This window comes from Hyalella azteca, unplaced genomic scaffold, assembly GCF_000764305.2.
Source record: "Hyalella azteca isolate HAZT.00-mixed unplaced genomic scaffold, Hazt_2.0.2 contig15791, whole genome shotgun sequence".
Classification (NCBI taxonomy): Eukaryota; Metazoa; Arthropoda; class Malacostraca; order Amphipoda; family Hyalellidae; genus Hyalella; species Hyalella azteca.
The window spans coordinates 4,355-20,306 of record NW_025945630.1 but is presented as its reverse complement, the minus strand read 5'-3'; the positions used below and the strand labels follow the sequence as shown (position 1 = coordinate 20,306).

Below are 15,952 nucleotides of genomic sequence, written 5' to 3'. Positions count from 1 at the left end.
TTCATCGACAATAATTCGACATTCAGCCGACTGACTGTTTGTTTATTTAAATTTATAAAAACCCTATTTATTTAGACAACATATCACAAATGCTTAAACACATCATGAAATGCCCCTCACCAAATTTCAAGTGGTCTCCCGATATATGTGAAATTATTTGAACAATTTTCAAGCGTTTCTAGTTCAGTGTCAGACACCTAAAACACTTGTAAGTTTTTACAATGCCACGTGTATTCCATTTTCGCATATATAGTAAAATTTTCATTAGCTATACATTGATATTGTGTACCAATAGATTTCAATAAGTTTCAAAACTTTTCTTCATAAATTGTTTAGAGTAAATCGAATGCAGGAGATTGTGAGGTTGCGATGTCCAGAGAGGAATTGAAATCTCGTGTGTTACTTTCGCTTGCAGAATTGTTAATTTTCACTTTTTGGCTGTTAGGAAACCTGTCTTACATAGACATTTATTGTCATTATACATTATCTACATTATTAGCTGAAGAGATTTGCCGCTACGCGTGCTACATGCGTTGGTATTGCCGTATTGGTGTGTGTAATTTTGTATATATACCTGAAAATACTATACGGAAATGACGGACGTTAAGAAGGCATGATAACGTATTAATGTTATAATCTCCACAAAGTTTGCGCCATCCTTATCTTTTTTTTGCAGTGGACATTTATATTACACACGTGCATCAATAATTCAAGACACATTTTAACTTTTTATGAAAGGGCTTTGGAATAAAAGAAAAACGGAATGACTATTTTTTATTAACTTTTTATATGCATGTTTTTATCGGAATCTTAGAACAATTTATATTTAATTAAACTATTAAATAATAATATAAATAAGTTAATAAATAGCTCGAGTTTTCAAAATTTGCTATACATGTGAGATCGCGGAAATTTCCTCCATTTAAATCCATGCCAACAACTAGTAGGTTCTTGAGCGTGGAAAGAAGCCACCAGATGTCTAGCTTTGTTGCACTGTTGCTCTGGACTCGGCGATGAATTTCTGTCCCTGGTACAACTTGCAAGTGTATTCTTCGGCATGGGAGCTCTGGAAATCCACAAACACCAAATAGGCGTATGGCAAGTGATTCTCCTGGCCGATAGTGAAGATAGAATGATTTTCGTGGCGCCAGGAGGTAACTTTGTTTCAAGACCAATACGGCCGAGAATTTGAACAGAAAATTCATTTTGTTTTTATTGATGTGGAGAAATTCTTTACCTCAGAATTTTTTTTTCTTGGATGAAGTGTTGGTTCGATGCTGAGTAGTAATGCGAGTAATCGGCAAAAAGTTGTTATATTTCACTTTGTTTATAACAAAATAAGTCGTCGTCGGCACTGAATGCAAGAAAAATCCGTTTGACAGCCGCTCTGTAGATCGTTGGTATCTCGACAGCTTTTGGCGTATGAATGAGCTTTGCGTTGGAAAAACTGGCTCTTTTATATCTCTGCGTCCCTTATCTAAGATGGCGCTGGCTCCTAATAATCTATCTGAATGCACAGTGCACACTCTTCCGGCCTAATGCTTGGTTATAGTATAAAATGGCAGCATAAAACGAATAAGTAATTCCTGTGAAGTGCCAAAAAGTTACTTGCGGATTAAATTACAAATGAAATACGATTATTTTTTTCTGGAATGACGTAAATGTGCTGTGTATGAGTCCACTAATTGAGGATGCGCGTACGTTCCGCCGCTCATTTCCTGTTAGAGGTGGGATCGATCGCGTGCCAACGCGTGCGAGTGACGTAACGCACGAGCCACTCAACACTCTGATTACACGGATAGTATATTAGTATAGTATCTTCGGCTTTGAAGAATAGGCCTGGTGTGGCCTACATCAAGACCAATATAGTAGTATAGTATCTTCGGCTTTGAAGAATAGGCCTGGATAGGCTTGTCGCCGATTCTTTTAGTTTTCTTGACTTGTTTACAGATCTAAAAGACTGGCCTTTTGATCAAATTATGCAAACAGGTCGGACATGCAATCAGGTCATTGATAGTTCACAATGAATGATGCAATCGTTCGGTCATCTTATCTGCGATGGAGATAGGGGCATTGAATGCAGGAGTTTGATAAATTTATCCTGGGTTACATCGAAACTTTGTAATCGTCGTTTCACAGTTGGCCTCATCCTGGCTTTGCTTTCGTAATCCGGCGTATGGGGCCACTCGTTCCCAGGGATTTAGATCTTGCATGTCCCACTGAATGCCTCGAATTCTCTGCTTGTGGATCGGAATTATTCTCAAGGGATGTGGCTGGGTTGGATTCCTGCCACCTCCTAGGGAAAGATCGGTCACTCCTGCAGTCAGCAAAGCAGGCTGCAGTGAACTTTAGTCTGAAGATACTTGCGAACAGTAATGCAATCGACTTGAATCGACTAGTCGGGTTGACTGCATGCGTTGAATATAATTTCTTTCGATTTCAAGATTAAATCTTTTCTATTAATACTTCCGGATTTATGAGTAGCCGGAAATCGTCGTGCCGTTTTGAAGTCAATGAACCGGAGCCATCAATAATTTGTAACGTCTCGGTCGTAAGTCGGTACGTCAGAGGAAACCATTACGTCAGGAAAGCACCCATCAAGATTCTTAATGTTTTATTCGGTGAGAGGCACGAGCCATTTGACGAGGGGTTCTAAGTTTGGCGTTCGCTTCACGTGCCTCGAATTACCGATGGCTGATAAGGAAGTTCTTTCTTAAAATAGCCGTATATTAGGCTATATTATTCAATTTTTACTTTAGAATTATTCTGATTGCATAGGTGAAGTGAGCGCTATAACTGTGTTCGTACTTTCGCCATTCGTTAAATCATTGAGGCCTGTTTTGTTTTAAGTGGCAAAGCAATTTTCCCCGATTTAGTGCTTTGAGTCGGTGAATGCCTCGAAACTGTCGGGCCATGGGGTTACATTTTTACACTCGTGTTTACAGTTTCGGACGCATCATGATTATGGATGTTTCTTAAAATAGCCGTATATTAGGCTATATGATTCAATTTTACTTTAGAATTATACTGATTGCATAGGTGAAGTGAGCGCTATAACTGTGTTCGTGCTTTCGCAATTCGTTAAATCATTGAAGCCAGTTTTGTTTTATGTGGCAAAGCAATTTCCCCCGATTTAGTGCTTTGAGTCGGTGAATGCCTCGAAACTGTCGGGCCATGGGGTTACATTTTTACACTCGTGTTTACAGTTTCGGACGCATCATGATTATGGATGCACACATTTAGACCCGATGCTCGTTGTTCACTTGCTCGTTTCATGGAAATAATTTTCCGTCGATTGGACACATAATTAAATTAGAATAAAACTATCATTTCGGTTGTTTGTTTTTGTTTAAAAAAAGTAATCTACACGCAATTAACTGCCGTGCTGCTTGTGTAGATGCGAATTAGTTGAATTTCATCAAGTTTTTGGCTACGATTTCGCTTTTCATCAACAATAATTCGGCATTCAGCAGACTGACTTTCTCGTTTGTTAAAACGTTTTCGTCACGCACAAATTTGTTTCCTTTCGTCGATGTGTACAGAGAACGTTTTTCTTGTAAAACTTTACATCATGCCAAGTTGAGGTATTGCAAGGGCCGTTATCTGTCTACTAACTTCTGACGTGGAGTTTGACCCCGACCTTCCTTTACTGATAAAGAAGGCTCTTTTTAGAAAGTCTAGCGAAGTTATAGCCCTATTATTTGACGTGTCGATCTAAATATGGAAGGTCTGAAGGAAAATTGATTACTATTCACTATCATGTGTTCCGTTGCTACTTTTGGGATCCGGATACTATAAATAAAAATATGCGCCTATCCCACAACTCTGATCACATATTTAACTTTCCAGTAGATCGGAAGTTTTGAATTAAATGCAATTATTTAATTACAGATGAATTTGTATTAGTACATTAAGGGTTTTTAACGATTCACAGTTGTGCGTGCTTTAATAGATTACCAATTTACTAACCTGCCTTTTCTTTTGTTTCCTATAACATTATCATTGTAACATTATTTCTGTTAGCAGCACGCAAAATGAATAATTTTTTGACGTAATTATACTGTATGATAAATTTCGATTGATAATACAATATTTCGCACATTATCAATTTCGATTGAGCGCACTTTTAAAACTTTGGTCAAAAAGATTGCATAGGGCAAAATTTGCCTAAATAGTTAAGTGAAGTTAAAGAAAAAGCCTGAAGTATCAAGTTTATTAGTTCACAACCGGTCATGTTGACAACGTGCAAACATGTAGACCTCTTAAGTTTTAGGTACATTTAAAATTAGTTACAAAACATATCACAAATGCTTAAACACATGCAGAAAATGCCCCTCGGATCACCAAATCTAAAGTTGTCTGCCGAAATATGTGCAATTAGTTGAACAATTTTCAAGCGTTTCTAGTTCCAGTGTCCGACGCTTAGAACACTTGTAACTTTTACAATGCCACGTGTATTTGTATTCCATTTTCGCACGTACAGTAGATGAAAATTTTTATTAGTTATACATTGATATTGTGTACCAATAGGTTTCAATATGTTTCAAAACTTTTCTTCATAAATTGTTCAGAGTAAATCAAATGCAGAAGATTGTGAGGCTGCAATGTCCAGAGAGGAATTGAAATCTCGTGTTATTTTGGCTTGCAGAATTGTCAACTTTCACTATTTGTCTATTAGGAAACTTGTCTTAATTAAACATTTATTGTCATTATACTTTATCTACATTTTTAGCTGAAGAGATTTGCCGCCACGCGTGCAACACGAGTAAATTCAGCGTTTGCCAGGAATTTTCAGATTTTCACTGTATTTCGACTCACTGCTAAAGCCTTCTTCACCGCCAAGTTAATAAATCGCCTCACCAACACTGGTTAAAGATGCTAGACTTCATTCCTAGTAACGCTAACGTTTAGCTTAAGCTCTTTGGGGGCCATTTCTGGACTTGCCGCGCTTTCGTGTAGGACGGTTTCATTTCATATAGATAAGGAAATTTACCCATTAATTAAGAACAAAAAATATATCGTTTGCGATGACCGTTGAAGCTCTCTGATCTACAGCTGAATTTTTTTTATATTTTTAGTTTTGACTTTATTCCTTACACATTTCTCTGGCAATTTCCCGGTTTTTCTTCTATTAATGCCAAAATTCAGCCATAAAAATATCTACTGCACGCCGAAAGCAGACAACTTTTCCTGCCCGGCATTAAAATAATAATAATAATAATATAATAAATTAAGCGACGCATAAAATGCACCGCGGGCGCCGCCACGCATGACGGATGCTGCAAAGTAAAGCCTTATTTTAAATGAGTGAGCAATAAACACCAGCTTAAATTAGTTTTAGATGGAAGCCACTCGTGCATTACACTCAAATCGGTGAAATTATTTCATTTGACATCAAAATCTGTACTAATAGATGCAGATAATTGGGCCTATTCGTAGTTCAATTGCAGGGTATACACAGAAATTTTCAGAAATAAAATTAGGTAACTCCTCATTTTGAAAAAATTCAAAATTTTTGGTTCTTTCGCTAAATTGCAAGGGGCGAGAAAATGAAAGTAGGTATGAATTAATTGTATGGATGGCCAGTCACCGATGTATTTCAAATGTACTAATGATGATGATGAACGCTGAGCAAGACTACGAGGTCGCAACATCATGCTAATCTCTTTACAAAAATAGACTAAAACTGTTGTTAGATTGAGCTCTTGGTTTCGGAGCTGACAACGCTCTTGTATTGCGGCGGTCAGTAATTCATTAGGACTATAGTACCTGGACACATTTTCTGTCATGTCTTATATGCTACTACGAATATTGACATCGATCTTCTGCTTTTTTATGTACAATCGAAATATGAATGTTGGACACACGTTGGTTGTACTATCTATTTGCGTCATCAAGACTGATCGAAATATCGATCGGTTGATCCGAGTAATTTTAGGAAAGTGTTCCGAGTTTAGGTGTGAACAGTTACACACCATGTGAACTGTTCTACAGCTCCTCACTCAATAGGGTTAATGCTTGTATTTGACCTAAATTGGTCGCTGCTTGAGCCCACTAAAGGCATTCTCGAGATTGACAAGACATTTTTAGTGGACATGTAGACAATAGTGAAATGTCAATAAATCACAATAGTTTAGTGGACAAGACATTTTTAGTGGACAATAACTGATGTGGACAATATTGATGAGGTGCACAAAAGACCGTAGTTTAAATCAGTAACTTTTTTAAATCTTCCTATAATATGACCTACACTCTGAATTTCGTTAAGTTTCATCAGATTTATTTCCTGAAGTATCTCGAATTTTACTTGACGCGCACCTAAACATTGAGCTTCATGTGCGCCAAAACATTGCGGAATCGTAAGATGAAAAACTGTTCACCAGTTTTTTTATAAATCGAGGATCGATATATTATTTAGGTGGGTTCATATTTTAGTTTTTTGAGCTGTGGTTCCTCGTTTTTTTCAGGATCCACTCCGTTGATTGCCTGCCTGCGGTCTCCATTGGATATGCCGCTGGGACTGAGGCCTCCAGAGAAGTTCTCCCGTCGCGCTGACAGAAACTGTCGACATGAACAAACCTGATGCTCTTACATTTGTAACTAATTTCTACTCACAAATAGGTAAAATTATTTATGCATGAATGTTAACGGTTTAATATACATGGTCGATATCCGGTTTAAATACTATAATGACAGTTAGGTACTTCATGCCTGAAGGAAATGTGCATCATAGTTGCATTTTACTTACTTCGATTTAAACTTGCAGTCATGAGATTAATAAATTACACTGCAATCTCATTAAGTAAGATCGCAGGTTGAATATAATATTGGAAAATTGTTTCATCAAATAGCCGGTCGAAAAAAATGGAACTGGTCCGTAAATGATAACGCTGACCGTAATAATTCACCCGTGATCAAAACGGAGATAACATTATTCTGTTGCTCACCTCAGACATGACGGCTATGGGAGTGCGGCCCAGCACGTTGGCCACTCTGCGCTCGACAACATAGAACATATACTCGTCGTACAACAGCCTGATCAAGTGGAAAGATCCGAACGACGCCGCGGATCTCAAGGTGAGATCTCTGATCACCATCGAGCTGCCCAGAACATGCATGTAAATATACAGTTCTCAATGTTAAGGACATAATATTCTGTAGCGAATACTGCTCTGAAATATTCAGTATATAATATGCTGTAGCAAACTCGCCAGCTTGAGACACGGTTTCGTGTCTACCATTGCATTGTTATAAGCCTTCTTGCCTATTTGTATTAGGATTGTTAAGATCTATGATAATGTAAATCAGTTTAAATCTACTCTTGTTAACGATTCACAAATTTATAGCAGCACATTGCAAAAAATAATTTAGTAGGGCTGGATCAAATATATTTCAATGCACATTTTCGAATAGAATTCCAACTTGAATGGCCACATGCAAGTGGCTACAAGATATGATTTCAAATATATTGCGGTAATATGAACCTGTAGAAGCTCCATTTGAGCAGGAACTGGCGCGCATGCAGAGGAAAGTCGGCCTGTGCGCGGTGAGGCTCGAGGACGTCGTCGACGAGCTTGTTGAGCCACTTGGCCCAGTCCTCGAGGCTGCTCGGCCGCTGTAACGTCACCTTGAAGTCCGCCTCTAGTCGGGACACTATCGCCTCGTCGCACCCGCACACCCAACTCGCCTTCAGCATACAAATTAATTAGCATATTCCACAGTAATAAACATCTCGTATCTAACACACACAAACTGTGCGAGTATTTATAACATTACACCAAATACCTATATACTGTAACTCAATATGACATTGATATCGAGAAAGCATTGATGGTTACATCAAAAATTGCTAATAAACACCAACAGAGCATCCATATCGATCTAGTATTGCTGAAAGTCAATAATATGAGACGAAGCAGTGGTGCCTTAGTTACCTGTTCATGAACGTTATGGAAGTCAACTCTGTTGAGATCCTGCAGCATTTGTTGTATTTGCTCGCCGTTGTGCAGGACCGCGCGTGCAGCCTGCGCCAGGTGGTTGAGGGACGTGTAGCGACGCAACATCTGGCCCAGCGATGATACCGCGACGATCTGCAACGGTCTTGTGAATCATTTATTTGCGCACTGTGATTCCTAAAGTAATGGTTTGTATCATTTTCGGGAAATACTGAGGTGCACGAAATAATTGATGCTGCACAAACGTTTGTATATTATTTATTTGCGCACTGTGATTCTTAAAGGTTTGTATTATTTTCAGGAAATACTCAGGTGCACGAAATAATTGATGCTGCACAAACGGAGTTCAAAAATCGTATATTAATATTGCTTCAGATTTTAAATCTGTAAAATTAAAGTAGCGTTCCAGTAGCTAAATAGAGCAATAGCATAACGACCTACGTCACCTACACTTGAATTGGCCTCGTTATATTTTTACCCTCGGCTTGGTTTGTTCGTGAGCTTATCTAGCGCATAGGTCCCGCTCGTAAATGTGGCTTGTCTGGGGACAAATGAATGTTTCGACTATTTTGCATGTTGAAGACATTATGGAACACTATGCTAACGCTCGAAGACATTTGTCTTGACTCAGAAGTTCGAATGATATTGACTTCTTGGCAAAGTCTATATCATTGCCAGAGAGCTATAGCTGGTGGATGTGACAGAGCTTTGAGGAAGGGACATAGATGAGGTGGAGACGAAAAAATGCTCCGTAAGAAGCGAAACAAAGTATACAAAATACCGACGTAGCTAGAAAAGTCACAGGTCACATTATCTTAATCATTGCGAGGCAGGAGCTTAGTAAGTGCGCTCTTTTATCATATAACATCACTTGGACCAACCAGCAATAAAAAATCAACGCTCGCAGAGTTTAAATTCCAATTTGTTTGCACCTTGAGGTGTTGTAATTGGCGAGGGCACCCAAGAAGCGCCTGAGAAAGCCAACCCTCGAGGCTCTTAGCGAAGTTACGGACGGACTGCGTGAGGTTCGTTGGTATGGAGCGCAGCACGTCTGGCACCAGCACGTCTACCAGACACTGGTACAGCGCGTAGTCTGCCGTCTCCACGAACTCTAGCACAGGACGCGCCCGCATCAGAGCCTGCACCAACAACAATTGTTACCATCAACGAATACCATGAATAATTAAACAGGAAAAGTGTATAACTTTAATATTTTAAAAATGGTAATCACCTAGCCACATCGAAAGTAATTTTATTATCTTGATAAAAATGCATTGTCAAATAATGAAATGTTCTTATTTTGGCAGTCGTAATGATGCAACATTTCGATACTCAGTTTCGAGGTACGAATGAAGTTTCAAGTTTATTAGTTAAAGTGAGAACTATTTACATTGCGTAATCTTTTCCCTTAAGCTTCACCTGCAAAGGACCAGGCGGTATTCTAGTGGCAAGATTATTTTCATCATCTTCGTCTATTTGTGAGAGAAACGCATCTTTGACGTCCATTGCGTCGTCGTTGTTGTTATTATTGTTGTTGCCTCCCATATGCCAGAACTTCTTCCAGATGCTCTCTACAGCAGAGAACTGAAAAAGAAGAGTCGTGTAATACACAAAGTTTAACGGCAAACTTTACCCAGAAATGTAACTACTCGAGATACCTATAAGTTGCAGACTCGTACGTAAAAATATTGAAAGACGGTATCCAATTAGAACAAAACGTCTGTTGAAGGAAGAATTCTTTTCGCCCAAGCTTGAAAATGAGATAAGTTCCTACAACGAGTCAGAGCAATAAAAGTTTGAGTAAACGACTACTTCTTCAAGTTTTTATTCATCTCAAAGATTATTAATGCGAATGCCGAGATAATATCCATCGTAGAACTAATAAACGCCGTAGAAAATTATAGATGATTGCCTACGGGAACAGTTGTGGCGGCCAGTAACCCATTGCATGAGGCCAGTAGCATGATAATTATTTGCAGTTGGTAATTAACAGTTTAACTTGCAGCCACTACTCTCCCCGTGTTGAAGAATCTGAAGAGCGGTCGTGGTAGTGAAGATACACTGTTAGAAAAAACGGTCCCCCTAGCGTTCTAGTGGCCGGTCGCCACGTGAAAATAAACTAACACTATTAGAAAAAACGGTCCCCCTAGCGTTCTAGTGGCCGGTCGCCCCGTGAAAATAAACTATTTCGCCGTTTTTATCAGATGTTTTACGGATTTCTAGTGTTAAATTAGAATAAAAACGGCGACACGGCGTTGTTTTTCACGTGCCGACCGGCCACTGAAACGCCGGTAATACCGTTAACGGTAATTTTTGTAACAGTGTACCTTGAGAGCGTGGACGGCATCCTGCAGTGTGCTGCAGTGTTCCCTGTACAGGTCCGAGAAGGTGTTCACGTGTGTCATGGTCACACCGGGCGGCAGTGGGTTAGCGCCCCACTCTATGTCAGGGAAAGCCAGCATGTCGCTGTCACCCAGGTACTGTTGGTTCGCTAGCGTCTGCAAGCACGAACATTTCATGAACCCAAACAAATAAAGGGAAAACAAAATAGAATATTACGAGAAAAAAATGTGACTCGAGAATATTACGAGAAAAAATATTGTGAGAAAAAAATGGAACTTTCTCACTGTGACTAAATTCACAGAGAAAAAGGTGCAAGATCGTTTCATAAAGGCAATGAAGGATGAAGATTAAATCGAATAGTAGATAAAGTAAAGAAGTTGAGAAATAATCCACACAAGAAAAAAAAGAGGCTTTCACTGGCAACGTTAACGAATAGCTTTAAAAAATGAAAGAAATGGGTTGTGTGAGAATTTTAAGCATTTACTGCATTATCTGCTTGCATTGATAATTTAGTGTATGGCCTATAAAAAAAGTCATACGTTTCAAAGTGGTAGTGGCTTTCTTGCAAGTGTCTACTAGGCGCGATATTTTACATTCCAGGCCACTATTGCTTAACGAGTGATGTCATTAAAATATTGCCAGTACATACAAATTCACGGTAAGTATTGCGGGTCAACAATTAACCAAGTGAGGTCACTACAATTTATAACTCCACGTTGATTTTGCATTGATTGAATTATCAAAAAATTAAACCTTTCGTTCAGCTTACATTGCTGACTTAAATATATATATTTTACAAGTTTAGGAAGTATTTGCGTATATTTTGGGATTTTGATGATAAATATGAAGCAGTACAATTGTATAACTTTCAAGAAATAAATATAAGGTCACCTGAGGGCTGGCGTCAGCCGGCATGGGGCGCTCGTAAGCGCCAGACTCGCCGTACGCAGAGCTTGTCTTGCCAGCGCTGCAGCTTCCCTGGACAACGCAACGAGAAATGTTCAAAAGCTATGCTTTGAAATACTCACCACTCTATTACAGATTAAGAAGAACTGGTAGCTAATTTAAAAAGTGTAGAAAACTAAACTTTTTAATAATTCTGACTCATAGTTTCCTTAGATTAAAAAAACTGGTAGTTAATTTAAAAAGTGTAGAAAACTAAGCTTTTTAAAAATTCTGACTTATAACTTCCTTTTCAGTAAAATGTAACTAACAAGTAGTTGATTTACAAAAAATATTCAAGACAGAGATTGTCTGCCCTGGTTAGTGATTGTGAAAGGCAGAGGGATTATTGTTGTATAGAAATTTTTCCGTCATAAAAAGTAATGAATGAATTATAGATAGATTATATAATTCACGAGAACAAGTCTTGAAATCGAAGGAAACCTAAAATTCAGGCACATCCTACAGTCCTCAAAAAGTCAGTGCTGGGATATTAGATAAGATGAAGCTCGTGCCTATACCCCGATAAAACAGAACCGTGAAAATTATACAAAGCATGACTGCATTGTTATTCCTTCAATTCAATTATAAAATAACCTGAAATGAATGTATCTTCTTGGATTGTTATTCCTTTAATTCAATTGTAAAATAACCTGAGATGAATGTATCTTCTTGGCTGATGGAGAGTCGGGGGATTGGTGTGGTGGAGACTGTCCTCCGTCATCGTTGAGGCTGAATAGCGGCGACGTAGGCTTCACGCGTATACCGTAGTAGTGATATTTGCTGTTGCCTCTGTAGGGGTAAGCAAGTAATTTAATATACTTATAGGTAGATAAAACATTACAGCTTGATACTCGTGCAATATTCCGTAACCTACACGGTCACCGATATTGATGACCCTCTGTACCGTCCCACTCTCAGTATATACACGTGCCCGCGTGAGAAGCAAACACGTGCCTACGTAGGAAGCAAACACAAGCTCACGTAGGAAACAAGCACGTACCCACGTAGGAAACAAGCACGTACCCACGTAGGAAGCACACACGTGTCTACGTAGGAAGCAAACACGCGCTCACGTAGGAAGCAAACACGTGCCCATACGTGCCCACGTAGGAAGCAAACACGTGCCCACGTAGGAAACAAACACGTGTTTACGTAAGAAGCACACACGTGCCCACGTAGGAAGCAAACACGCGCTCACGTAGGAAGCAAACACGTGCCCACGTAGGAAGCAAACACGTGCCCGCGTAGGAAGCACACGCACGTGTTCACGTAGGAAGCACACGCACGTGTTCACGTAGGAAGCACGCACGTGTTCACGTAGGAAGCACACACGTGCCCACGTAGGAAGCACACACGTGCCTACGTAGGAAGCACGCACGTGCCCACGTAGGAAGCACACACGTGCCTACGTAGGAAGCACGCACGTGTTCACGTAGAAAGAGCGCACGCGCCAACAATAAATCATGCAGGCGAGGAGCTACAGGTCCAGAGGGTCCATGAGTGCGATCGCGGCCGATAAGGCCACTCGCTCATGCTAATCAAGTCGAAGAGCCATATTTTGACGGCGTAGTTAAGGCAACGACAGTGAAGTATCGAGTCCATGCCACGCATTGCCATGGCAACCAACGCCGCAACACAGGGCTGCTGCCAACCCATCTTATGTAAGGGCACGAGCCCCGTTACCTTGGATACCAGCGGCTCAACACAACCGTGCAGCACATGCGACACAACCGCGCAGCACATTCTACACAACCGCGCAGCACATGCGACACACCCGAGCAGCACATGCGACACACCCGAGCAGCACATTCTACACAACAGCGCAGCAAAACCGCGTAACAGTTATAACTCAGCTGAGCAGGTTGTTTTCTGTGTTGCAACGCCTAAGAGTGCCCCGCACTGCACGACTATTCAGCGAAGCCGTGCACACTGCACAGGTCTATCCCTCGAGGAGAGACACTCGAACAAGAGGTCGCTTACACGGGACGTCGGCCGCCCGCACGAGAGAGACAGAGAAGGGAAATGTAAGGAACCCTACCTACATAAGATTCCTTACATTTCTCATTTCAATAAGATCTAGATCTCAGTTCAGACCTAAGAACAGACCTGGTGCCCAGTCGACGAGTTCGTAGACCCATGAAGACGCTGCGTATAAGCTTGCCAAAGGAAGCAGCGTTGACAGGGTCGAGCTTGTGGTCGGCGCAGTGTCTGATGTAGTAGTTGTAGAGGGTGGACCGTGGCAGACTAACGCCCTCTGCCGGCTCGTAATTGTCCTTGAGCCACTGCACCTATGTCCAATAAAATAATATCTTATAGATAGAAAAAGCATTGAATTTTCTCGCGTTCATCCTTTTACATTCCCACAAGATATCACACGGATGAATAGAATATTAAGGGCATATCCTGCCCAACGTCGTCGACAAAAAATCTGCCACCAAATGCCGCTCTTATTCAGATATCCAGAGAAGCTTGGATGTGCGTATCTAATAAAATGAGAGAGCATCGAAACTCAATGCACGATCTGAAAAATATTTTTTAAAAATTGAAAAACGGCCAATCATCGTCCGGTTTTGATTATTCGATATGAACAATCGTCATTGTATTTATCTAAGATTTAAAAAATAATTACTTAAGAATGATAAGTTCAAAACAAGCTTAAGATAAGTCTGCTAAGCCAAATGTGTCGCTGCTGATATCTTACCGAAGCTGGGGAAACGCGGTTAGCCTGCGCGATGCTGTTGGTCTGAACATCACCGTCTGCTCCTGTGACCACAAACTCGATGCTGCTGCCTTCATCACTGTGTGTTGTGAGGAACACATTGCCTTCATCACTGTGTGTTGTGAGGAACACATTGCCTTCATCACTGTGTGTTGTGAGGAACACATTGCCTTCATCACTCTGTGTTGTGAGGAACACATTGCCTTCATCACTCTGTGTTGTGAGGAACACATTGCCTTCATCACTCTGTGTTGTGAGGAACACATTGCCTTCATCACTCTGTGTTGTGAGTCAGTGCAAATACACCTTCACACATGGCACACACTCAAGAGCATATAAGGTGTCTCATTGCAATAATAGGTCACTTGTTTGGTTAAATGAGTGGAGAATTGTATAGTGATCTACAGGAGTACAATGAATGGTCGTGAGAAGGTGATAAATGATAAATGCTCCTGTGTGGGCAATCTTGTTATAATAGGTGAGTTGTTTGGTGGAAGATAAAAGAGTGGTGAATTGTATAGTGATCTACAGGAGTAAAATGGTTGTGAGAAGGTGATAAATGCTTCTGTGTGGGCAATCTTGTAGAACTTTAGTCACATGTGTGTTCATTTAGATGTATGTGTGTGTGCGCAGGAATGTAGAGTTATTATGGTGCATCGTTATTAGTGTGGCTAAAAACTAGTGACAATAAATTGTGTTGTATAGGTAAAAACACTTCTAGAAACCATAGCAGTAATCATGTGCTGTGATCTATTCACACTTCACCTACCTGAAGTTGGAAGAGTATAAGAATATTTCAGTAAATATTTAACCAAAAACTATAGAATAGATCAATAAGAAAGAATATTGAAAAAAATGCATGGTTGAATTGATGAATAAAGATGCCCGAGATTTTGTATATATACTATACAACGAAAATATTGATATTAAGTGTGAAGTTGACTAACTTCATCGCAGAAATATGCGATGATCAATTTATTAAATATTCCCAATTAAAAAAAAAAGACATAAATCAACGGAGATTCAAAAGCTCATGACAATCGTTTATAGATGACTCAATGATGGTCATAATAAGAACTCGTTCGAGTTGTAAAACCGCAGTTAAATTAGTATTCGAAAATGGAATGTAATATCCTATACATGTTAATAGTTGTAGAAATAATTTCAAGCAAACATTAAAAGAAAAATACGAACAAATCACACACGGCAGGACAATTCGGACAATTCAATATCACAAAGAAGAAATATCAGTCTCACAAAAAATAAATAATAATGCATTACCATAGTATGATATGAAATACTGGCATTACATGCATGTCCACACATAAATAGAAATGATTGAATTAAAACAGTGTTCGCTTGTGCCGATCTTTACCACTTCAGCTGACATCCTGCAGCATCCTTCTCGACCGCAGCCGATATCGCAAACGCTAAAATACTTACGGGGCTATGGGACCTCTTAGTCCCCCGTCGTATGTTGCCTACGCAGTACGCACATATACATTTCATTTTGCACATGAACATACATTTAAATACTGAATATACGTACATACTACTTTCTTCTGGAACTCGCATTTTATACCAAATATACGTACATTAAATTCTGTATTAAAATATAATTTTTTTGTGAATACGAGCGTTAAATTTTCTACCGGAATGGAAGACATTTCTGAATAATGAAACGAGTGAACTCGAGTGAACTTCAGAAATATCTTCGGAACTTGGCGGTGAATCGAGCGAGCAAAAGGGTTACATATTAACACGAACGAGCAGCGGATCCGTCATTTCCTTCAAATCAGTGGTTCCCAAAGTGGGCGATATCGCGTCCCCCCCCCCTGGGGGCGGTAGAAAGATCTTTGAGGGCCTCTGGAAAGATCTGTGTTCAACCTTTCTCTTTCAAAATTTTAGCATACTAAATATCAAGAAAGAGGCGTTTGTTTTTATACGTGTCTGTTTGCAGGGGGGCGCTAGATTCACTGGGGAGCCAAGG

The 15,952-nt window shown here is 39.9% G+C and overlaps 1 protein-coding gene across 1 annotated transcript; it reads right to left on the bottom strand.

Moving 5' to 3' along the window:
- Window positions 1-4,197: 4,197 nt before the first annotated feature.
- On the bottom strand, window positions 4,198-14,250 carry LOC108683026 (DNA-binding protein RFX2; the record flags this gene model as incomplete). The annotated part of the gene is made up of 11 exons (XM_018172304.2): window positions 4,198-6,561; window positions 6,948-7,101; window positions 7,485-7,687; window positions 7,935-8,090; window positions 8,888-9,094; window positions 9,375-9,539; window positions 10,283-10,453; window positions 11,190-11,276; window positions 11,894-12,032; window positions 13,350-13,531; window positions 13,945-14,250. Coding segments are annotated over 11 exons (1,917 nt in total), but the record flags the coding sequence as incomplete, so codon positions are not given.
- Between the last annotated feature and the right edge of the window lie 1,702 nt (window positions 14,251-15,952).